The sequence below is a fragment of the Dermochelys coriacea genome, chromosome 3, assembly GCF_009764565.3.
Source record: "Dermochelys coriacea isolate rDerCor1 chromosome 3, rDerCor1.pri.v4, whole genome shotgun sequence".
NCBI classification, from domain to species: Eukaryota; Metazoa; Chordata; order Testudines; family Dermochelyidae; genus Dermochelys; species Dermochelys coriacea.
In genome coordinates, this window is record NC_050070.1 from 96,437,811 (window position 1) to 96,462,228 (window position 24,418).

Consider the following 24,418-nt stretch of genomic DNA (forward strand, 5'->3'; position numbering starts at 1 on the left):
CAAACAAAAAAATGCAATTTAAGAAGCCCCCAGAGCCAATTCAACAAGATTTTGCATTTCCCAGGGCCAAATCAGCTATTGAAAACTTAATTTAAGACACTGATTCCAGACACCACCATTAGAATGGTAAATCTGCTGTCTGAGTCTTAAATAAAGTTTCAAATCACTGATTCAGTCTACACAGAGAGAGAGAGAGAGCGCGCTCCATTCTAGCTGACTCTCTGGCAAGCTATGCTTACTAAAGTTCATCACTGTGTTTGATTTTAGTGTTGACAGGAAACTGGACCATCTTTGGATTCAGAGATGGAAAATGAAGAGAGGTTTTGGTGGGTGGAGTTTTAGCTAGTATAGATGAAAACTTGGCAGACAGAAAACACTGGCTGAGCATTGTGATTATACAACTCAGGTTGAATGAATACAAGTGGAACAAAACATTTTAAGACAAATTCCCCAAACTGTGGGCCAGATTCTGTCTCATTTCTGGCCTGTTTGTGACAAGTGAGTGGCAGAAAGGAGCTGGGACCTCGCCACATCTGAACAGTTGATATTCTTTGTAACCTCTGAGCTGGGGTAAAGCCAGTGAAGCCAGCTCCTATGCCTCTTCCCCTCTCCCATTCTATTGTAGAGGACATGTCAGAGGTGTATTAGGGCTGAGAGGAGGTGAGGTGAAATTCAGCTCCATTCTACCAATTCACAGTTATTCTGGTGTCTCCAGGTATACCTTCACTGAAGAGTTAACCCAGGTGGTACTGCCACTACAGGTTTCTCTTCCTTTCCTGACATGAGGATGAAGCAAGCTACCAAGAAGGAAGCCACTTGGGGAGACATGGGTTTTAAACCAGAATTTTGGACAGAATGATAAAGGGAAGCAAGACTGAGACTGGGTATTTTGGTCATTGTTAAGGTGCGTGGCAGCAGTTAATTCAGCCCATTTCCCATCAGGATGCCATCCAGTACACAAGGCATATTATTTTTTATCACATGTACACTATGCTACCAAGAGGATTTTTTTTTAAAATCCGCACCCCAGTTTTAACATGATCAAACTACATGTAAAAGCACACTGTAAACCATCCTCAGTAAAGAAAAATTATATATAAAAACATTGATGCAGGAACTCAAAAAGTTCAACATTTGTATGCCTCTCAAACCTATGGGAGACACCACCATGACACATGGATCTCTATCCCAACACAATCCTCCTCCATTCTGCCCTGATGTCTTCCTGTGGGGGAGGACAAAGTACTTCCCAGCATGGTGGAAAACTCTCCTCTCCAGTGTCTTTGACAGCCTAGCAAATGCAAGTACAAACTATTATGAAATTGGAGTTATGACAAGAAAGGTTGATTTGGCTTAGGGTTCCTGGGTGGAGAAAGAGTGAGATCCCCAGCATTATAACTGTTCTGAAGTAAGCCTGTCTACATCAGAACTGAAAAGTGATTTTCCTCTTCACAACATTGTCAGATGAAGGGGAGCATCAATACATGAATGTCATGAGATGATTCAATACTGTATTCTCCATTCACCTATCTACAATGTAACCCTCACTGTTCTGCCAGTGAAGATGACAATTCACGTGAACTGCATCATTAAAGAATACTTGATCCAGGAATTAATTTCTTACGGGAGTATATATGGAAATAAGGAGTAGAGGGATGTGAGAGAAAACCAGATTCTAATCTCTGATAAATGGCACCCTGAGTTTCTATTCATCTTGTAAAAGCATTTGCTTTGCATTTGTGCTCAAGGGACATAGCTACTTTTACAAGATAATATCTGAGATCAAAATACATGTGTATATGTAATTTAAATATATTTAAATCCATATATATTATTTTAGTTTACATTTTTTTAATTTAATTTAATTTTAGTTTACATTTTAATTTTTAAATTAATTTAATTTTAATTCAATGATCTCAGCCCACAACTGTCTCTAGTAATCTACTACCACACCTATCAGTTTCCTGGCTCTGTCTGTTATTTCTTCTGTGTGACACACTAAGTTCTCCATGTCATATAGCTGATAACAGTATACGTGTGGTGATGAATATTAGGCCTGCAAAAGAGTGGTTGCTTTTACTTATTATGGGGCGGATTCTGCCACCCTGGTATTTTGTATTTCCTTACTCTCCAAGTATTCCCATGGATTTCACTGTGACTATGCACAGAGTAATGAACAAGTCAATATGTAAAAGGATGACAGAATCTTGCCCTCTGCACCAGTTCCTCAGCTGATGTAAACTGGAATTGTTTCATTGGCTTCAGTGGATATGTTCTCATTGAAACCAGCAGAGGATCTGGCTCACTGGGTTAATAGCATTCCTTAACATGTACTTTTGAAAAATAATGGAAAATGTACATACATTGTATGCAACATCATGCTTTAAGCTGACCTAGAATGATCATAGTCTCAGGAGGTTAGAGCATTAAAGTAACCATAAATATTTGTTTGAGGTTGTAATGCATTAGCCACAGCTCAAAAGATTATTATAATTTGCTAATGTCAGTTTCTTTGAGGTCATATTTATGTCTCCTATGAACTTTTGTTTTTTTCAAACTTTGTGGACAGTGCCTACAGTGTAGGAGGAATTGTGACTCATTTGAAAAGTTATTCCAAATGTAACCAGAAAAGCACACAAATGCAGGAAGCAGCCAATACACATCCTCCTTATTTCACACTGCAGTCTAAAATATGCTTATATCTTAAATCCATAATCAGATGAGAGTGGAGACTCAAGTAGTAGATAATAAAATTATTTTTAATAAAACTAAAGCTGTGATCATTACTAAGTGACATGGTGTAGCACCACACAAAGAAAGAGCAGTTTCACTTACTGTTAAATGAATTACTGCATGTAAAGTGAAATGAGTTTGATATATCAAGTCTTAGTATAGCCTTAGGCACTGTGCTAAACTTCAACACCTCCAGGGACAAGAACGAACTTTTTATGCGCTAAAGTTTGTCAGAGTTATTTAACATATCCCAACAACTATTGCCTTGTTGATTTAAAAAATAAAATGAACCTTTTAAAGAGCAACCTAAAGAAAATAGTTATACTTTTCAGAATGTAAAGGCTAGGTATAACTGGTTTCAGAGTAGCAGCCGTGTTAGTCTGTATTCGCAAAAAGAAAAGGAGTTCTTGTGGCACCTTAGAGACTATTTGTTAGTCTCTAAGGTGCCACAAGAACTCCTTTTCTTTCTAGGTATAACTGTGTCCCTAGCCTCTGTTTGCCAGAAGCTGGGAATGAGTGACAGGGGATGGATCACTTGATAATTACCTGTTATTTTCATTCCATCTGGGGCACCTGGCATTGGCCACTGTCAGAAGACAGAATACTGGGCTAGATGGATCTTTGGTCTGACCCAGTATGACTGTTCTTAAGTTCTTATGTTATGTTCCTGTCCATGTCTTCTTGGCCAACAGCCTGATCAGAGCTGTTCTGGATTCCATGCTACTTCTCCATCCTTATAATTGTTTTCCAGGGTGACCTGCCCCCCCAGCTCATAAAATGGGTTTGGTGGCAGGATATGCCAGAAGTATGTGCAAAGGAAGGAATGGGAATACTTGGCAGAGGTAGATGAGGCTGACTGAATCAAAAACAGTATTAGCTCTTGTAACAGGACTGCTGCTTACTATGAACCCCACCTTGTTACATACCCTCTCCTTTTTGAACATTGTTCACACCAGGGTAAGTTCTATTGGAGAAAATTGCCAGCTGAAACCTACAAGTGGTTGAAATTGTTCTAAAACAATTAGATCCATGACTACCCCCAACAAGATTGTCTCTGGATTCAGACACTGGGCAGCTAGGTCTCGCAACCTCTGGGCTGCTAAATAGGGTCAGGCTCCCTGTGGACATGACTCTGTGTGGAATTTATGCCGGGATGCTTCAGTCATGAATCCCTGCCAAACTAAGCTGCTTTCCAATTGCTGTACAAGTTTGACTGTATCACTCAAGTTTCTATGAGCAGTTTTAGCCTCTCTAGTCAGAAATGGCATCACCCTGGCAACCCAGTGGAGTCTTCCCAGCCAGCAGCCCAGGCAACCTGCTCAAAGATGCAGAGAAAGGCCACAGTGACATCTTCCAGGCCCAACTTTGCCAGTGCCAGGCTCGGCCTGCCCTGTCCCAATCCTTCTAGATATTCTGGGCCCATCTGCCATGTTGCTGCAGAAACTGCTCCTGCTGTTGACATTAGGACTCCTGCCACTGCTGCTGGGTGACCAGCTGTACCTCCTGCTGCTTTTGTTGGCTTTGCAAAAGCATCAGGAGAAAGATATGAGTCTTTTGCTGCTGCTGTACTAATAGGCAGATAACCATAAGAAGAGATGGAGGAAATTATCTCTTCTATATCAACTCTCCTCCTTAGTTGGAGGGGGGTTTGGGATCCTCTGACTATGCCAATATGTAACAGAACTGCTGCTTACTGAGCAGTCCCTCCTGGCCAGGGTTGTCCCTGCAAGCTCCCCACCTCTGATTTTCCTCTTAGGGCAGGTGGAGGGTCTGGGGCTCCCCATAGCAGCCCAAGCTCCTTGGGCAACTCTTACCACTTCCCAGCTCTGGCTTCTGACTTACACAGGGGATGGGACCTTGGGGGGGGGGTGAGAAAGACAAGGAACAAGGCATGAGGTCTTGTGGCAAGGGGCAGGGACTAAGGCCCACCTCAGCCCCACCTCCACCAGGTAAAGGCTGGCGCTGCTCCCGAGTCTCAGGCAGGCACAGAGTGGTGCTGTAGGGCATCCAGGACAAATGCTGTACTGGAGTCATTCATCCTGGGGCCAGGACTTAAACTCTGCATTTTGGGACTATCCCGCCCAATTTGGGACGGGTGGTCACCCTACAACAACCCAGAGTCCCAAACTAAAGTCTCTTCCAACAAGACAAGGAAAAAGTCCATAGTTAGGTCTGGCATTTTCTCTAGCCTCCAAGGCTCTTCTTCCAAGCCTGTACAGAGCCTATTTAAGGAGCCCCGTGAAAGGGAAAATGGAGGCAGGGTGCTGCAGAGCCACACCTGGTGCACAGAGGGTGCTGCAGGACTGGCATGCCCACTTATAATGTTATTGGAAATTAGGAAAAAACAAATATCCGTCAGTTTACAATTACACATTTTTAACAGCATTTAATAATATTTAACTGATGGTTTAAAACCAATGCATATTCCACTCTGCTGAGCAAATAGAGAATGAGTTCCATGACAAAACTCTAGATTTGTTGGATTTCTTTCCATGAATATTCTTTGTTAACCCAGTTAGCTCACTATTGAACATAATTCCTCTCTAACAAATTTAGGATTAGATTGTGCTTTTAGGCTCAACCTCTAAGTAGCTCCTTTCTTTGGAGGGTAGTAATTTGCTACTGTCCAATACAGCAGCAAGTGATAACAACTCTCCGCTGGTTCATCTGAGTTGGTCAGCAAGTGGTGGAGATGGGCTTGCCTGCACAGGGAGTTATTCTGGAATAGCTATTTCTAGTCCATTATTTCTGATTAACTCCATGTGCGGATGCTTCTATTCCATAATAAATCATCCCTTATTCCGAATTAGCTTAATCCACACTGGAAGGAATAACAGCAACCACATGTAGTTAATATGAATCTGATGAAGTGGGTTCTAGCCCACGAAAGCTTATGCCCAAATAAATTTGTTAGTCTCTATGGTGCCACAAGGACTCCTAATAGCAGCTCTGTGACACTCCTTTGTGGCTCACTAGTACTGGAGACATAGCTGGGGAAAAGATTTTATGTAGGGCTAAAACTCGAACTCTGTATTGGATAGAGCCGATCAAGCAAGGTGCTTTTAGCACAGTGTAGAAATAATATTTTAGCCAATATAGCAAATGAATCATTCTAGAAGGGGAAGATTTTAAAATTTTTGCAGGAGGTGCCTCAATATTTTTTTCTCCTGGCTTAGACTTTTCCATCAGCAGCCTCAGCAGCCAACTAGCTTTGTCCCAGTTGGGAGAGGAAGCTAGACCAATCTTTTGGATGTTGTCCAAATGTAATGTCCATGTCCTTAGAAGTGTTTTATTTAGAATTAGGAGGTTATTTATGTTTGTCTCGGCAAATTCTAAGCACTATTGATCTACATATTTGCCTGGATAAACCAAGACAAGAAACATAGCAACTATCCTGAAAATAAAAGTACAACTAAAATGTTTTTAAAAGCCCTTCTACACGGCACATGAGAATCATTAATATTGCTATAAGCCAGTGGACTCTCAGTTTTAATTATTAGTAAACAACTAACACCCTGAAAGTCTTTCATGTGTTTCTCTTCATGTTGGAAAGAGATGCAAGAGAAGATTGAATTTAGAAAGGTTCTGAAATCCATTGTTAATTGTATTTTCTAAAATATAAAACTTTGATGTGGGAAGAATGATGGTGGAGACTAGGAGCATTGGATGATGTCCTGATTCTCTCTCTATTAAGTTCTGTTCTCATTTAAGAAAAAAGAAATGCACAAAGCCCAAGTATCAGTCTTAATTAAGCCACTTGGTTTCACATTTTCACACTGAAACAGAAACATAACTCCCTAAAATAGGTATCTGGACACCTAGTAGCTGATTTGAGCATCCAAATATAGAACATGGTACCTTAAGTAAGGTGTCCAAGTTTGAAAATACTTCACAGAATTTACAGTATTCTATATTTTGCTACTGATGGGCTAAGAAGATACCAAAAGACAAAGGTTCTATCCTGAAGTCATGTACATGGGTGTCAATCATGAGTAATTCCATTTAAATCAGTGGTGTTATACCAGAATAAAACTGGTGTGAGTGGAATCAGGCCCACTGTACAGCTGCATCATCAAAGCTTCTAGGTTCCCATAGCACAAATTGTGAGATATTATAGTATTTCCTAATGATATTTTTCAGTGGGGAGCTATGCAGATCATTTGCCGAACGTATTGCCAAGCCTATGGTGAAGCTGAACTCTCCCACAATAATATCTTCTTCTTGACTGATGGCATTGAATATGCTAGAGAGTTAAATCTTTTTATGAGTTTTCCTAGAACAGACCAGAAATCTTAGCCATGTTGAATGTACTTGTTCCATTAAAAGGTAGAACTATGATGTTAGTTGAGATTGCACTAATCATACTTCTGGACAGTGTTGATGGGAGTCGCGAAAATATTAGTATTCTGCTGTACTAAGTGACAAAACCATTCAGTGTTCTGAGAATTTTGTAATTTCTTTAGCAATTTCGAAAGGCTTAGTCATCCCCATGGCTATGTAGACTCCCTCCTCCTTAATATCTTTTAATGTGATTTAGTGGGCTCCTTGAAAGAGTACCATCCCTAGAACTTTAGATGAATTTGGGAAACTTCTTAGTAGCACATTGGTGAAACATACTGATGAATGAGCTTCTGATATCAGCAATTAGATGGCCATGCAATGGTCCTGATTCTTTTCTCTTGCACTACTGAAAAATCAGGAATAATACCATTGAAAATAACAGATTCATACTGATGTAAAACTGGTTGTGTGAGAGGAGATTCAGGGCCAGTATGTTATGGTTATCTGACCCCCAAATATCAAAGAAATCAAATCAAATACAAAATATACTAATAATAAATACCAAATCAAAGAAAGGACCCAAAGATCCATGTGCAAGAGAAAGGAGTGACAGAGATCAATGAGTATGCAACAGGAGAAACAAAAGTGTGCAATTAGAAATCCATGATCTCTATACAGGAGTAAGGCAATGGTGTCATTATATAGTAATTGTATATGAATATGAAACTTTGATGTGATTACTTCATTCTTATACATTTCTGATTAATAACATTTAGAGTTCCAATTTTAAAAAGATAAATATTTTTAATATTCATATTCCATAAAAAGAAAAGGAGTACTTGTGGCACCTTAGAGACTAACAAGTTTATTTGAGCATAAGCTTTCATGAGCTACAGCTCACTTCATCAGATGCATGCAGTGGAAAATACAGTGGGGAGATTTTATATACACAGAAAACATGAAACAATGGGTGTTACCATAGACACTATAGCGAGAGTGATCAGATATGGTGAGCAATTACTAGCAGGAGAGCCGGGGGCAAGGGGGAAAAATCTTTTGCAGGGATAATCAAGGTGGGCCATTTCTAGCAGTTGACAAGAACGTGTGAGGAACAGTAGCGGGCGGGCGGGGCGGGAATAAATATGGGGAAATAGGCTTGAATAGAGACTGGGAATAGATGAGTCATTACACAGAGTAAAACTAAGTTAATTGTGTCCAGTTTGCAAATTAATTCCAATTCAGCAGTCTCTCTTTGGAGTCTGTTTTTGAAGCTTTTTTGCTGAAGAATTGCCATTTTTAGGTCTGTAATCGAATGACCAAAGAGATTGAGGTGTTCTCCGACTCGTTTTTGAATGTTATAATTCTTGACGTCTGATTTGTGTCCATTTATTCTTTTACGTAGAGACTGTCCGGTTTGGCCAATGTACATGGCAGAGGGGCATTGCTGGCACATATCACATTGGTAGATGTGCAGGTGAACGAGCCTCTGATAGTGTTGCTGATGTGATTAGGCCCTATGATGGTGTCCCCTAAATAGATATGTGGGCACAGTTGGCAACGGGCTTTGTTGCAAGGATAGGTTCCTGGGTTAGTGTTTTTGTTTTGTAGTGTGTGGTTCCTGGTGAGTATTTGCTTCAGGTTGAGGAGCTGTCTGTAAGCAAGGACTGGCCTGTCTCCCAAGATCTGTGAGAGAGATGGGTCGTCCTTCAGAATAGGTTGTAGATCCTTGATGATGCATTGGAGAGGTTTTAGTTGGGGGCTGAAGGTGCTGGCTAGTGGCATTCTGTTATTTTCTTTTTTCGGCCTGTCCTGTAGTAGGTAACTTTTGGGTACTCTTCTGGCTCTGTCAATCTGTTTCTTCACTTCAGGTGGCTCCTGTAGTTGTAAGAACACTTGATAGAAATCTTGTAGGTGTTTCTCTGTCTGAGGGGTTGGAGCAAATGCGGTTGTATCGTAGAGCTTGGCTATAGACAATGTATTGTGTGGTGTGGTCTGGGTGAAAGCTGGAGGCATGTAGGTAAGCATAACGGTCAGTAGATGTCCGATATAGGGTGGTGTTTATGTGACCATTGCTTATTAGTACTGTAATGTCCATGAAGTGGATCTCCTGTGTGGACTGGTCCAGTCTGAGGTTGATGGTGGGATGGAAATTGTTGAAATCATGGAGGAATTCCTCAAGGGCTTCTTTTCCATGGGTCCAGATGATGAAGATGTCATCAATGTAGCGCAAGTAGAGTAGGGGCATTAAGAGACGAGAGTTGAGGAAGAGTTGTTCTAAGTCAGCCATAAAAATGTTGGCATACTGTGGGGCCATGCGGGTACCCATCGCAGAGCCGCTGATTTGAAAGTATACATTGTCCCCAAATGTGAAATAGTTATGGGTGAGGACAAAGTCAAAGTTCAGCCACCAGGTTAGCCGTGACATTATCGGGGATACTGTTCTACAAACTGACAGCTTGTAGTCCATCTTTGTGTGGAATGTTGGTGTAGAGGGCTTCTACATCCATAGTGGCTAAGATGGTGTTTTCAGGAAGATCACTGATGGATTGTAGTTTCCTCAGGAAGTCAGTGGTGTCTCGAAGATAGCTAGGAGTGCTGGTAGCATAGGGCCGGAGGAGGGAGTATACATAGCCAGACAATCCTGTTGTCAGGGTGCCAGTGCCTGAGATGATGAGGCATCCAGGCTTTCCAGGTTTATGGATCTTGGGTAGCAGATAGAATACCCCAGGTCGGGGCTCCAGGGGTGTGTCTGTGCGGATTTGTTCTTTTGCTTTTTCAGGGAGTTTCTTGAGCAAATGCTGTAGTTTCTTTTGGTAACCCTCAGTGGGGTCAGAGGGTAATGGCTTGTAGAAAGTGATGTTGGAGAGCTGCCTAGCAGCCTCTTGTTCATATTCTGACCTATTCATGATGATGACAGCACCTCCTTTGTCAACCTTTTTGATTATGATGTCAGAGTTATTTCTGAGGCTGCGGATGGCATTGTGTTCTGCACAGCTGAGGTTATGTTGTGGCCCCTTGTGGCATGTAGTAGTTTAGTGTCCTTTTTCTTTTGTAGAGAAGCAAAGTCTGTGTTGTAAATAGCTTGTCTAGTTTTTGTAAAGTCCAGCCACAAGAAGTTTGTGTGGAAGGTTGTTTTTTTTTAGGAGTATCCAGTTTTGAGAGTTCATTCTTAATCTTTCCCTGTTTGCTGTATAGGATGTTGATCAGGTCGTTCTGCAGTTTCTTTGAGGCACAAGCTGTCCCCATAGTCTGTGTGGTATGTAGATTGTAATGGATTTTTTACCTTCAGTCCTTTTAGTATGATGTCCATCTGTTTGCATTTGGAAAGGAAGATGATGTCTGTCTGTATCTGTATGAGTTTTTTCATGAAGTTGATAGATTTCCACTCCATACGGTTAAATTCAGTGCCTTGCATAATGACAGGTTTCAGAGTAGGAGCCGTGTTAGTCTGTATCCGCAAAAAGAAAAAGGAGTACTTGTGGCACCTTAGAGACTAACAAATTTATTTGAGCATAAGCTTTCGTGAGCTACAGCTCACTTCATCGGATGCATGCAGTGGAAAATACAGTGGGGAGATTTTATATACACAGAGAACATGAAACAATGGGTGTTACCATACACACTGTAACGAAAGTGAATTTCTGTGCATATTACTAATATTTCGACACACTGAAGGACAACAGAAAGGTCTGCCTATGGGAACAGATGCCAGGCTGCTTTACATTATTTTGCCCCACAGGTGAATATAGATGTTTCTTTAGAGAGAAAAAGGTCTGCTTGCATGATGAAAATGATACTGCCCAATGAGAACTAGTAGAAGTGGGAAAGTGAGATAACAGGAGAAAAAGCTGCTTGGACAGTCCTCTGTACATCCAAAATACCCAGAACTATAGAAGCTTTTAGAGGTTGATTTTTATCAGTGAAGCTGCATGTGATAATTCAGTCTCCAAGCAGTCTGCTCTTGATAGTGTGTGTTTGAAAAATTAAAGAAGTGGGGTTGCACTGCTGTATTTTGACAAAACTTGTATTGAAACCTTGCAGGCTTGCACAGATTTCAGCAATTCCTAATTAGAGCAATGAAAGCATCCGATTTCCCATGACATGATGACCAGATTAACTGAAGTTGATACAGGAAGGTAGAAATTATATCTCCTTGTACCAGCAAACTTTGTTGCTCCCTATGAGGGAGCTGCCCTGAAGTACCACGACTTGCTGCCTTCTCTTGGGTTGTCTTGAGAATGAGCTGCTCTAACCAATGCCAGAACTCCATAGGGGAACCATTGTAATGGTCAGGAGTTATAGTGAGTCAACTTTTCCATCTCTGTCCACATGCTGGCCTTTTACTGTCCCCTAGTGCAAGAGAGGTTGTGACAGTTTTCTGACAATGCAATGTACTCCTTTGGTGGACAGTCCACTTCAGAGACCTTTCACTAGTGTCATCTTCGGCATAAATTGTTATGCACTGAGGGGTTAATCTAGAGCCCAATGTCTTAAACTAGTCACATAACTATCAGTGATCAGTATGGTTTAGAGAAAACTAGGATAAACTCAAATTATAATTTCATAGACAGACTCGTCTCAAAAACATCTGAGTTTATAATGCCTCTCTGGAATCTCCAGACTATAGCTTTGTTATGTAATCCTCCCATATCCACATCAAATATCTTTTGTCATTTCAAGAATGACAACAAAGATACCTTTCCAAATATTCTTTCCCAGTTTCTCTTTCTTGGTGCATAAACAAAATCTAGTTTAATTTTTCTTAACAGGTTTTGTAAATATCACCAGGCTTTACAAAAGCTTCACAGTAATCGTCAATAAAGCTTGTACAGATGTATTTGTGTCCATAAGAGGAAGCAACTGTTTGATGAATTAGGATAATAAAATCTTCCTTGACATACAGGCTGTGAACAATACCATATCGGCATGCCCGGCATGTATCAAACATTCCTGTTAAGTTCCACAGCTTCAAGGCTTATCAGGCTACTTCTCAGCATTTCTCTGAATAGCATCTGAACCACAGATGTTGAAAAGAATACATACAGGAAATACATAAGAGGATAAAAAAAATCCCTTGCTGCTTCTGTAGACGTTTTCTATGCCCACTAAAACTGTATTCAAACACTGTGCATAGTAATGTGTGTAAATATCAAAAGGAGCTTTTCGTGAAGAATTCTCAGTGCTTCTGCATAATGGATGTTAGTGATGAATGCGTCCATCCTCAAACTGACTTACACAGTTCTTCAGAGCTCACCAGTTTTGTCATTAGAACCTTTCACAGACACTGTGATACTTCGCCACCCACCAACTATGGATGCTTGTCTCATCTGCCTGTAGATGGAAAGACATACACTTAAGGGCCAGATCCTAAGCTGGTGTAAATTATCAAAGGCTCATTGGACTTGAAGCCCATGCGCCTATGATAATTTACATCAGCTGCCGATCTGCCACTTAGTCTTACTTTGCACACTGGTTTACTAACTAGTTCACTTTGTGTTGTTGGAGACATAATGGACTCTGGGCCTGATTCTGAGCCCACTTGTGCCTGTTTTATATGGTAATGCCCTTGAATTCAATAGAGTTACTCCTGTAACTCCTCTTACAACAGTTAGAGATCAAAATCAGGCCTATTATATTCAGATTTGTGTTGGGATATGTGGATGTATTTGCTGAAACCAGGATCCCATTTGACTTATCACCTCTTTTTGCTTCTTAAAATAATTTTCTTAGTTGTTGACTCAGCTTTGCAATTTTAAAATCTTAATATTCAACACTTTTTAGGACCTTACACCCAAGGATCTCAAAGTTGGGGTTCTGTTTTGGCTTTTTGAAACAAATTATAATTACTGAAGTCTTCCAACACTTCTCTGATAGGTGTCCCCCCATTTTACAGATGAGGAAAACAAACAATGCAGAAATTCAGTGATTTGCTCAGGGACCCAAAGCAAGTCTTTGGCAGAGCCAGAAGTTAAACCCAGTTCTGCTCACACCCACTGTGGTGTTCTGCACTTGCTCAAGCTTTCTTTTTTTATATTTTTACTGATGGACCCAAAATGTCTATCCTTGTCTGAAGCAATTGTATTTAATACTAATCACAGCTTTCAAATAAAATGCCAAAAATTGTTATTTTGAAAAAAAACCTGTTAAGCATAATAGAGAATCATTCCTGTGAAGCTTTAGGGGATAGGTTTAGCAATGGAAGAAGGTTGGAATGTGCAATGCTTTCTTTGCTTATGTAATTATGCAAATTTTAATGTGTAATTATATTATCTATGCCATTTGGAATTTTACTTGCACTTCACATTTATAAGTCTGCAGATCAATGCAGCCAGGTGTCCACTTACACAATGGTTGAATTTTGTCCTTCTATGACCAGCCTCCCTTGCTCTATTTTTAACTTCCAGCTTTACACACAGTAAAAAATTATTCCATATCTTGATTTCTTTGTATTATTGATTTTTTGGTATTATTTTTCCAGAGTTCATTTTGCACTTCTCATTTATTTTCTTAAAAATTTTGGATGATCATGATACTTCTGAGTTCACTGTGAGCTATAAAATAGAACGAAACAATTAATCCTATTCATTCTTACTGCTTCTCTGATAAGAAAGTAGAAAGGTTAAGAATTTCCCATGGTAGCTACAGTGACTTAAAGAGGAAAAACTCTTCTGACAATAATGTGATGAAATTTGATTTCACTCATACCAGTATAAATCCATTAACTTAATTTCAGCAGAGATATTGGTGGGGTGAGATCTTCACACTTGTTCCAGCCTTGTTATGCCAGGTGGGGGGGGGGGGGGATTTTCAATTTTCTTGGGAGGAAAAGACAATCAAAAAGCTATTACTCAGGCAGATGTTCTGGGCACATAAAGATGATTCATCATTCCAGATGTTGTTTTACAATGCTTGGGACAACTGAGGTATTGAGAAAAATTGGTTTCCTTTTGGAGTAATTTTAATATAAAGTGTTAGGATTCTCTACTTCATTGTATTACTTTTGCCTCTGTTGTTTCTATATTCAAATATTCCCTCACACACTAGATTTTCAATTCTGTTTATTTCAATATGGTTGAAAATATGGGTTATGGCTCAAAACACGTGGGTATGTCTACACTGTAGCTGGGAAGGTGCTTCCTGGTGTGGGTAGACAGATGCATGCTAACTGCGCTTCCGTTAGCATGCAAAAAATAGCAGGGTAGCCAGATAGCATGGGTGGCAGTTTGGGCTAGCCTCCTAAATACAAACCCACCCAGATACCCTGGATACATACTCGGGCAATGAGCCTGAGCTGCTGCCCATGCTACCCCAACTACACTGCTATTTTTAGTGCACTAGTTCAAGCAGAACTAGTGCTTATATCTACTAGTGCTGTGAAACATGTTCCCAGCTGCAATATAGATGTATAGTATATAAAACCAGAATCTTTTGTCTTGTACCTCTCTATTTCCAGTGCATCACCCTCATTATACATGCTTAACATATGTGCAAAATAAAGGTAGCTTTCTTTGCTGTGAGTGTGCATAGTGTTACGAAGTTTGTCTTAAAATGTCTGCCAAATTGAACCACAGTATTCAGTTCATTGGACCTGAATATATCTAGGTTTGGCAGCTTTAATTATGTGCCCAAATGTTCACATGGGGTCTGATTATCTGAACGCTTGCCACTAGGCATAGAAGTTACTATTATGAATAGCCCCATTCACATTGATAGCACTATCCATACCTGTAAGGCCTTTATGGAATTGCATGGTATTTATTGATTGCAAAAAAATTTACAGCTGGCCCTGCTATCTGGTAGTCGGGTGGGTACATGCAGATTAATAATTGATTTAAAGACATACCCAGCAGCAACATCACAGTATCTTAAGGCAGGACTGCAATTTTTTGAAATATGTCCAGCAGCATGATGGTGGCAAATGCAAACCCAGATTAATATATCAGTCATGAAATTATGCAAAAATTCTCTGGATTGAATTATGTTTGGTTGAGTTAGTACACACAAGGAGCCTATGATTTAAATGCAGTTGGAAAGTGAGTATATTTGAGGGAAGGGGAAAATACACAGAGTCTACAGAATGGAGTGATTATATTCAATTCACGTTGGTAAACTTGGTTAAATAGTTACTTTGAAATCTTTGAGGGTCTTAAATATTAATGTTATCAATGGGCTGAAAAAAATGTAAATTACTCCGGATGATGTGTAGGAGAGCTTGGTTCTGAAAAGATGTTTCTAACAGCAATTTTTCTTTGCATGACTGAGTACATGTGCAGATTGACACTTTACACAAAGATTACGTTTATAAAGGTTACTAAATGGTTAATCAATTGTTATAAAGTCCAGCAGCCAGTAGGTTGCTTACAGTAATCTATAAGACCTTTGACTGATGTCCTTGCCACCATCTACAACACATACGATTCATGTCTGTGATATGTTTATTACATCTATTAATAATTTATTGACCCATTATAAACTATTTATAAAAGTAGCCTTACAGTGTGAGTGACTAGATATTCCTTTGCACCCTCTGGTGTGTACCAGCTGTGAGGAACTCACAGGATGTCTTCCTGGCTGCCGGCCTGTCTGACTCTAGCTATGTTCCATTGCCTTTGGACAGGGCAATGGATAATAGATGCTTCCTTGAAAACTGATACAAAGTTAGAGGGCTGAGACTATGCATCACAAAAGAATTCAAAAGTGGAATCCATTGCTACATATGACAGGCAAATCCTGTCTTCCCCTTCTTCCAGGACTGCAGAGGGTCCCTGATAGGGAGAACTTGCCTTGGGACTGCACTCCCTCAATTCCATGAAGACCAGCTTCTGGGATCTACCGTGTAGGTCTTGGAGGATCAGGACAGGGACAGACTGGAAGGAGCTGGGATGGGGTTGTGGATCTGCCATTATGCATGTCCATCAGCCATTGTGGCTTCCATTGCAGCATAGGCACAGTAGCATCAGGAGCAGCTACAGCCTCAGGGCTACGGTAACTGCCTGGAGCAGAGCTTGGGTTGGAAGATGACTTTCCTCCACTTCCATATGACCAGTACCCCCATGCCAAGTCCCAATTACTTGGCTGTGCTACAGGGGACAAGATTTCTCCAATTTTCAGGAGTAAATGAAGTTTTTACTGCTCTTGCCTCCTTTATGCCTACGGTGAGATGTCTAGATGAAACGCTTGGGGTGATGTTAGCACTGACACACCCAAGAACACCTCAATGCCAACTGTCAGGGAGGTTACAAGAATATCCAGATCCTGGCATGTACATTCTATTTCACCAAAGAGAGTCATAGGAGGTCTCTAATAAACACTTATGTCACACTGATTCTCATAATAGTTGCAAAATGTACATATGGATGATGTTTAAAGAGTTGTGTGTATGTACTGAAAATATGTTTTAAAGTCTGTCACCAACCAAAGATAAAAAACAGGTTTCTTCCAGACAGTAGGTAACATGTTTCTTTCTCTATCAAAATATAAATTAAGCATTGTAAGCCAACAGAGTGGAAGCCCCTATTACATAAAGAGTCAACTGGAAAGGAGCACATGGGGAAAAAAACAAGCCATGGGGTTTAGCCTGGCTGTGTGTCAAGACTGAATTTGGGGGGGACATATGTAGAAGGTAGAGAAGGCACCCCTTTGTCCTGCACCTAGGAACTAATCTGGCAGTACCCTTACATTCATGAAAACAGGATCACAACTAGCCTTGGTTGAAACACTTCAGAAGACATTTGGAGTGAAATAATCTTCTTTACATAGAACATTAACATATTACACTTTCTAAAGACTAAGCTTATTATACTTTAGTTTTATATGTAGCTTTTTGTTTCTTTTATCCCTACTCATTATCTCTGAATTTTTTATCTCTGATGATAAACTTATGATTGCTTTTACTAGAAATATATCTCAGTGCTGCGGTATTAAGTGTTGAGCCTGAGCTGAACCAAATAAGCTAGTGTGTACACTGTCCCCTTGGGGACAGCAGAGCTGGTATTTCTGTGAGTGTTCGGTGAAGAAAGGGCTGGACACTACAGGGGAATACTTTGAAGAGCCTCAGGGACTGGGATACACCTATTGTTCACCTGCAAGGCTAAGCAAGGACTAGCACAGCCCAAAGAAGACTGCTTGTGTGTCTAACAGAGCTGACACCCAGATAAGTGCAAGCAAATCTGCTTCTTGCTGGGACCAGGGAAGTGATAAGGTGACTGGGTACCCCAAGACCATCAAAGTACCATTCCAGAATTACTGCCTTCCCTTTTTCTTTTGCAGGAAACAGATCTTATTCTGACCTTTAATATCTCAATGCACCGTTCTTGGTGGATGGAGAATGGCCCAGGCTGTACAGTGACATCTGTGACTCCAGCCCCAGAATGGGCACCAGAGGATCATCGTTACATCACTGTCTCAGGGTGTTTGCTTGAATACCAGTATATAGAAGTGGCTCACAGCTCCCTTCAGATCTTCCTTGCAGTAAGTGTTCACAATCAACCTCTCTTCCAGCACTTTTTCTAGAATTAATCTTACAGTGAAGGATGACCTGCCTCACCAGTCTAAAACTGGGACTTCTTATGGTCTATCTAACCACTCAGAAAAATATTTTTTTAGAGACCTATATTTTTGTAAACTCATTCTCCAAAATGGTTGTTTTTGCTGAAACTTTGGGAGGCGGGGGGGAAATAAGCTTGGAGTAGAGAGCAAGCATGGAAAATTTCTCCCATGACACAAAGGCTGTGAAATTCTCACTCTATTGATGTCAATAAGCAAAATTCCCATGTCTTCAGTGGGGCCAGATTTTCACCTTTAAAGTATGACAAAGTTATAAGCAACTGAAAATGGGCTTGTAGTGTAAAATGTTCAACAACTTTAACTATAGACGCTGGTACCAGCTCTGCCTATAATCATGATGATTGTTTCTATTGTCGCAATATTTAGAGACTATGATTGAGTCCCCATTGAGTTTAGCATGTTCAAATGGGTAAAACAAAGAAAGTACCTGCTCAAGCAAGGGCACAGTCTTGGATTATGACAAATTGCAACTTGTGAATAAACAGACAAATAGGCTTGGGGTGAAGGGGACAAAGTAATAAGGACAGGTGTATTTGCATAAATATGTAATGACAGGATAGTGTTCAGGCCCAAAGTCTGTAGCTCAGGCTCATCTCCAAAGTCGATGTTAAGGATTTTTTTTCTAACTCAATTTTGTGGATAATAATGAGTGGTGAGTGAAAGAACAAAGAAAAAATATTGTTCAGCATAGGTTCTGTTCCCATTCAGAACTACATGGTGTGTTGTACGTCAGATCTTTTAGGGGTGTCAATGTCTGAATACAGCTGTATTTCTAGATAAGGCCTCGCTTTTCATGCCACAGAAAAAGTACAGAATGACAAGCTATCGGATTCTGTGTTGAAATCCCAGCATAGTTTAGCCAATCATGGTTAGGCCTTTTATTACTGCTCATGTTACCATAGCTGTAGTTATTATAGGTACCCATTTACAAAGAAAACATTTCGGTCAATTTTCCAAACCATCATATTGGATTGCATAACACATAGTTTAAATGTTTTCTTATAAATAATAACCTCTGTTTGGCATGTAAATACAGTAATAGAACCACAGGGTGACACGCAACAAAGTTAGACAAGCAGAGTTTTTTCTCTTTTTAACAAACTAACCTCCCAGTCTCTGGCCAGATTTATCCCTGGTTAGTGAAAAAAAGTTGATCTTTTCTTTCAATTCCCTTTTATGGGCACTTAAGTGGATCTTGGACTTTAACTGTAAAACCATAAATTGCAACCTATGAATTGGTTATTTGCTTTAAATTTGTTTGGATTTTTTCCCCCTGTGTTCCTGGCCAGTATCAAGTTAATGTTGATCTTAGCTTTTTCAGGGACAGTAGCATCACTGGTTGCTCTTAAAGGGGTTCCTTGCAGATAAATGTCTCAAAAAGGAGTAAGGAAATAATTCTGATTGGAGCTGACTTTTATGATTCTTTGAAAGTGACATAACTTATTCGGTGCATTTTCTATGACTTTTTACTAGGCTTGCAAAGTGTGCAGCTAAAGAAAGTTGTGCAGTTCATGTGTGTACGACTTAGTGAAAGGAGTACTTAAGATACATTATGCATAGGGAGAAGTGAGAGCTCTTGGCCCCATCCTTTTACACATTAAATAGAGGGAACTGTATTTTCGCAAAAAGAAGCTCTGCTGATGCACTACAAGAACTCCATAGCACTTAAGGTTCCCAGGGGAAGTGATCTCTCCTGAGAACTTCCTAAACTGTGTTGGACAAATGTTTTGGTGGCATCTAGCCAATAGTGCCAAATTATGGAATGTATATGCTATTACAAATATTATGTGAGTCATCTGTAGTTATACATTCTGAAGAGTGTTCGTTTATAGATAGTTATTTTTTCCTTTTCAGATCTAAAATACCTTGAGAACATTAAAGAGTCTGACCTACGCTCTCAAAAGTCAAGAGATTCACCCCTGTGCAGAAGACCAGCCCCAGGCCTGGGCACCACTTAGGTCCCACATACATTCAAAATAGGTCTTAAGAATAACACTGGGGGATGTAAGTGATGCCCAGATCTTGTGCTGGTTTCCGCAGAGGATAGAATTTCATTCAGTACAAACAAACATCAAGGCCTGTTTCCTACCAATACAGCTGGTAACTTTGAAGAAGCAACAGAACTATTCTGATTAATGTTGTTCGCAATATTCTGACCTACTGAAAGCAAGTAGCCTTGTAAAAACTTCCAGATTAGGAAAAGTTATCAGAGAAGTACCAAATGCAAGTATATTCCTGCATAGAACAAGGACTATCCTGATTTTTAGATTGGGTGCTTATCTACCATGGTGTTAGAAATGCCTAAGATAGTCACTTTGTGCCCATTTATGGTTGCCTGATAGCCATGTTGATTTTTTTATTACTTTTTAAGCTCATCTGTTGATTGATTTTATGTTGACAGATGTTGCTCTTGAAAGGATCGCTTGTGATTTCACCCAGATATTGTGGAGGTCTCATGTGAGCTTGCTATGCTTGACTTGCCTCTCTGAAACTGTGCAGTATCAAAGATCCCAATGCCACACCTATTGTGCTTGTCAGCTTTTCCTCAGTGCTTCATTGAAAATAAAAGAAATCAGGAGCTAAGCTTCAGTTGTCATCTGTGTTTCAGGTTTGGTTCTTTTCAAGCCAAGCTTGGCCTAAATTTTATCACTTTCTTTCTGTGCTATTCATCATCACACCTCTCCCCCTCCCCTATCCCCACACCCCCAGATGCAGTCATGTGAAAAGAAAGGAATCTATTTCATTTTTAGTTCTGCAGCCTGCAGCGCTGCAAAATAAACATTTTTCAGGCACCACCTGCAGCATACAGCTGTACTTAGCAGAGCAGAACTGCTAAGGATGTGATTTGTTCTGTTTAGTATGAAGCCCTGAGCTTTGGGAAAAGATGTGGAGTAGAAATTTCTACATAACCATCCCACACATTTCCAGTTAATACTGCAGTTGAAACTGCTAAATCAGAACCTTAGCTTCATTATGTCTCACAAAGCAACAGAGGTTTTATTGGAGTAGCGTGTCCACTTACTGATATCAGTGAGGTATTTTGGTATGTTACTCAGCTTTTACTCACTACTTACTCAGACAAACTCTATTTACAAGTGTGAGAGGGGGCGAGCCTCCACATCTGGCAGTTGTGGTCTGTGGTGGCAGCCCCATTTGTGGTTATGGGGTAGGGGAACCCAGGCCCTTCCACTCCACTGGATTCTATAATGCAGGAGTCTGCTACCTGTGGTCCAGCTAATGCTATCCCCCGGGCTTCTCCCTACTGCTATACCCCTCCCCTTGGGGCACATTATGGCTGGTGATTGTCCCTGGTGACCTGGTCCACGGGTCTCAACAGGGTAGAGATCCCCTGCACTGTGCAGCAGACCTCCACCATGCCTTTAGAAGGTTTATGTGATAAATCTGGGTCTCTTTCCTCTTCCCAAGTTGCCAAATCTTGTAATCCACTGCTCCCATCCAGTGCATCACCTGAAAGGACTTTTGCTGTCTGGCCTGAACTTTAACTCTGAGTTGGGCAGTAGCAGCAATACTCTGATGCTGGAATTCACGTGGGTGAATACCCTTGTCATAAGCTTGCTTCTGATACTCCTGGGCCCTTAAAAGATTTTCTTTTGCAAAGGACACTAATGTCTTCATCTTTTCTAGTAGCTGCCAAACATACTGTATTACCCTGATGACTGTGGGCTCTTTTTTCTCCCATGTTTCCCAAACTAGATCTAGGGTCCCCCAGGGTTGCCCCTCATACAACAACTTGAAGGGCAAGAACCTCATTAAGGTCTGGGGAACCTTGTGCACTGCAAATAGAAGGGGTGGTAAAAGGTGATCCTAGGGGTGGGGGTCTTTAGCCACAAACTTTCTTAGCATCCTCTTCAGGGTCCCATTGGAGTGTTCAACTAGCCCATCTGTTTGGGGATGGTAGACGGATTCTCAGAGATTTGATTTTTAGCAGTTCACACAAGTTCTTCATCAGTCATGACATGAAATTCATCGCCTGGTCTGTTTTTATTTCCTTGTGGATTCCCACCCTCACGAAGACTTTCATGAGTTCCACCGCCATGGTCGCTGCGTTCATTGTGAGAAGCGCACACTACGTGCATTATACACTGCAGGCCTTTCAAGTCCATACCAATTATCTCAATGGGGGTGTCTGCTAACACATCAGTATCTGGGAGGCCCTTGGGATATTCTTGAGCTCTGTCAGTTGGCACTCCAGGCAGGACATAGAATAATCTCTCACCGGTTTGTGGATGTCCAGCCAATAGAACCAGCTGCTTTCTCCCTCCCCAGGTGACCAGCACATGGTACTCAACATGCAAGACAGAGTAACTCCCTCTTAGAGGGCCAGGGTACCAGGAGTTGGGCCTGGACTTCATTGGTCTGGGGGGTCATATGCCCAGCTTAAGGGGAGATCTTTATTCTGTTCTCCGATTAAATCCTTGTTTTGGGTCAGGCATTTCCTACCCACAGGTGTTGAGTTTGCAGGTCCTGCTGATCTCTCAGGGTCGCCTCTGTCTATAGTGAGGCCCTTTCCCCTAGATCTTCTTGCTCTCCTGTGTCAGCCAGTTCTGCAGGCTCTGTGTCTTCCCCAGTGTCAGGGTCACGATCATGCCCTAAGGCCGGGTCTCTTTTCTGCACCTGCAAGACATCACCAAAGTACTTCCAGTCTTGTCCCAGGATGATGGGTTAGGCAAGAGCAGCTGCCACCCGCACACTGAGTCTCAGTGTGGTTCCTCATGGTCAGCTGTATTTCATTCATGGGGTACAGGCACAGGTTCCTGTGTATACACTGTAGAAAGATCATGTCAGAGAGTGTCCCATGGGTCTGTGATGGAGACCTCAACCACCTTTTCCTTCACAGGGTCTGGCTGCAACCAGAATCTATTAGTCCCATCACCTCAGTCCCATAGACCTTCACAGGGATCATCATCTTGGCCAGCCCCTGCTTGTGGGATCTAGGGGCAGCCATTCAGGCCTTTCTGTAGTTACAATCCATAAAGGGGCAGTTGCATTGAAAGTGGTCATGCTGCCCACAATTGAAGTAATTGCCATCCAGTGGGGCTGTTGTCTGTCCCCACCACATTGGGATTGTCCTGTTTGGAGGAGGGCCTCTGTGTCCTGGGGTGCTCTTATTCAGTCTCAGTCTCTTCCTTGAAAGGAATTCAGACCCTGCCCCAGCTGATGGTCTCCTGTGCCCCGTTCTCTCCATTGTGCTCAGCCTTCCATATCTGGTGATGGCCTACACCCTTGGGGTCCAGGGGATTGGACCTTCAGTGGCCAGGTAATTTTCTGTGAGTCCCACTGCCTCCAACAGTAGGCAGAGTTTCTCTCTACTCACATCCTCCAACCACAAGAGGCTGGATAAATTGCTTGAGGACAATATCTTCTGCCACCTGCACCCCGATGTGCCCTTCCAGAATTAGCCAGTGCCTATAATAATCCTTGAGATACGGGACCACTGCCATCAGGGCAGGCATTTTTCCTTCTGGAAGCGTTGTGGTAGGTCTTGGGGGAGATACTGAAGCAGTCCAAGATAGGCACCTTGACCTTCTGGTAGGCTCAGGCACCCCCAGGATCCAGCACCCTACAGCTGCTTGGGCCAGCCCTGTCAGATAGGGGGCCAAGAGTGTGGTCTGCCAGCCACAATGATCACCCATTTGAATGTCCCTAAAAAGCCTTTGTGGTCATCCTGTGGGCCCATCTTTGTCATCTTGACTGGTGTCAGGACCCAACCCCAGAGGACCCTGGCCCTAGGCTACCAGCAGCTCCTAAGGGTTGTAGGAGCGCCGACATCAGCTGAACCAGGTGGTGATGGTGTTCTTGGTATTGAGTGGGCAGTTCCCAGATCAACTGCTGCTGCTGGTATTGTGAATCCAACTGTTGTAATAATTGATTCTATGGTTGCTGAAGCTGAGTTGCCTGTTGCTGTTGAGCTCTCCATTACTCACTTCTGCAGGTTTTCCATCTCTATGCCATCCCTTCTTATTTTTTCCTTGATCCTCTTTTGGCCTTTTTTATGTCCTGCAGCAGGACTAGGCCATTTTGTCTGCATTCTCCACCAGTTGTGAGCAGGTGAGAGCCTCCTCACTTCGTGGTTATAGTTTGAGGCGGCAGAACCACCTTGCCGTTGTAGTCCATGGTGTCAGCCACACCTGGTGATTATGGAATAGGAGAACCCAGGCCTTCCCACGCCACTGCATTCTGACCCAGAGACCCTCTGGAGCATTGTAATGCAGGAGTCCACTACCTGAGATCCAGCTAATGTTCTCCCCTGAGCCTCTTCCTACTGCTCTGCTCCTTGCCTTGGGTATGTCATGGTGGTGGTTGTTCCTGGCTACCTGATCCATGGATCTCAGCAGGGTAGGGAGTCTTGACTCCATGCAGCTGACCTCCACCTAGGAATGCCTTCTTGGCCTAGTGCCTCTGTAGCAGTGAGTGCTGTCGGGGCGGAGGCCCCCAGCGTGTTCCTGAATTCTTAACTCTCCAGTGTATGGTTACCCACCCCATCACAAGAAGCTATGCCAATTTAGACCACTTGAGAGTCTGGCCCAACTACTAAGTAGAACACTAAGTAAAAACAGAGTAAAATACAGAAAGATTCAACCTGATACAGTATTTTCAAAATACCATCTACTTGTAAAATATTTACTTTTTCATGGTTCCATTGACTTTCTCTGAAATGCAAGAACTCTATTTCCATTATCTGTCTGCTTCTGCAAATATGAGCAACTTCCTGGAGAACTCTGCTTGTAGAGCTTTCACCTACCTCCCACTTACCAAATGGTCCTTAGCAACTCTTTAGTTTGGTTCCTAATTGTCTATTCATCTGTGCTGGCTTCAT

The 24,418-nt window shown here is 41.7% G+C and overlaps 1 protein-coding gene across 2 annotated transcripts in view; it reads left to right on the forward strand.

Moving 5' to 3' along the window:
- Positions 1-24,418, forward strand: part of NKAIN2 (sodium/potassium transporting ATPase interacting 2) — an 816,594-nt gene that overhangs the window by 682,868 nt on the left and 109,308 nt on the right. For both annotated transcript variants that reach the window (XM_038397627.2, XM_038397626.2), the window contains exon 4: positions 17,284-17,484. In XM_038397627.2, the coding sequence (XP_038253555.1) occupies positions 17,284-17,484 (201 nt within the window). The remainder of the gene's footprint in view (positions 1-17,283; positions 17,485-24,418) is intronic.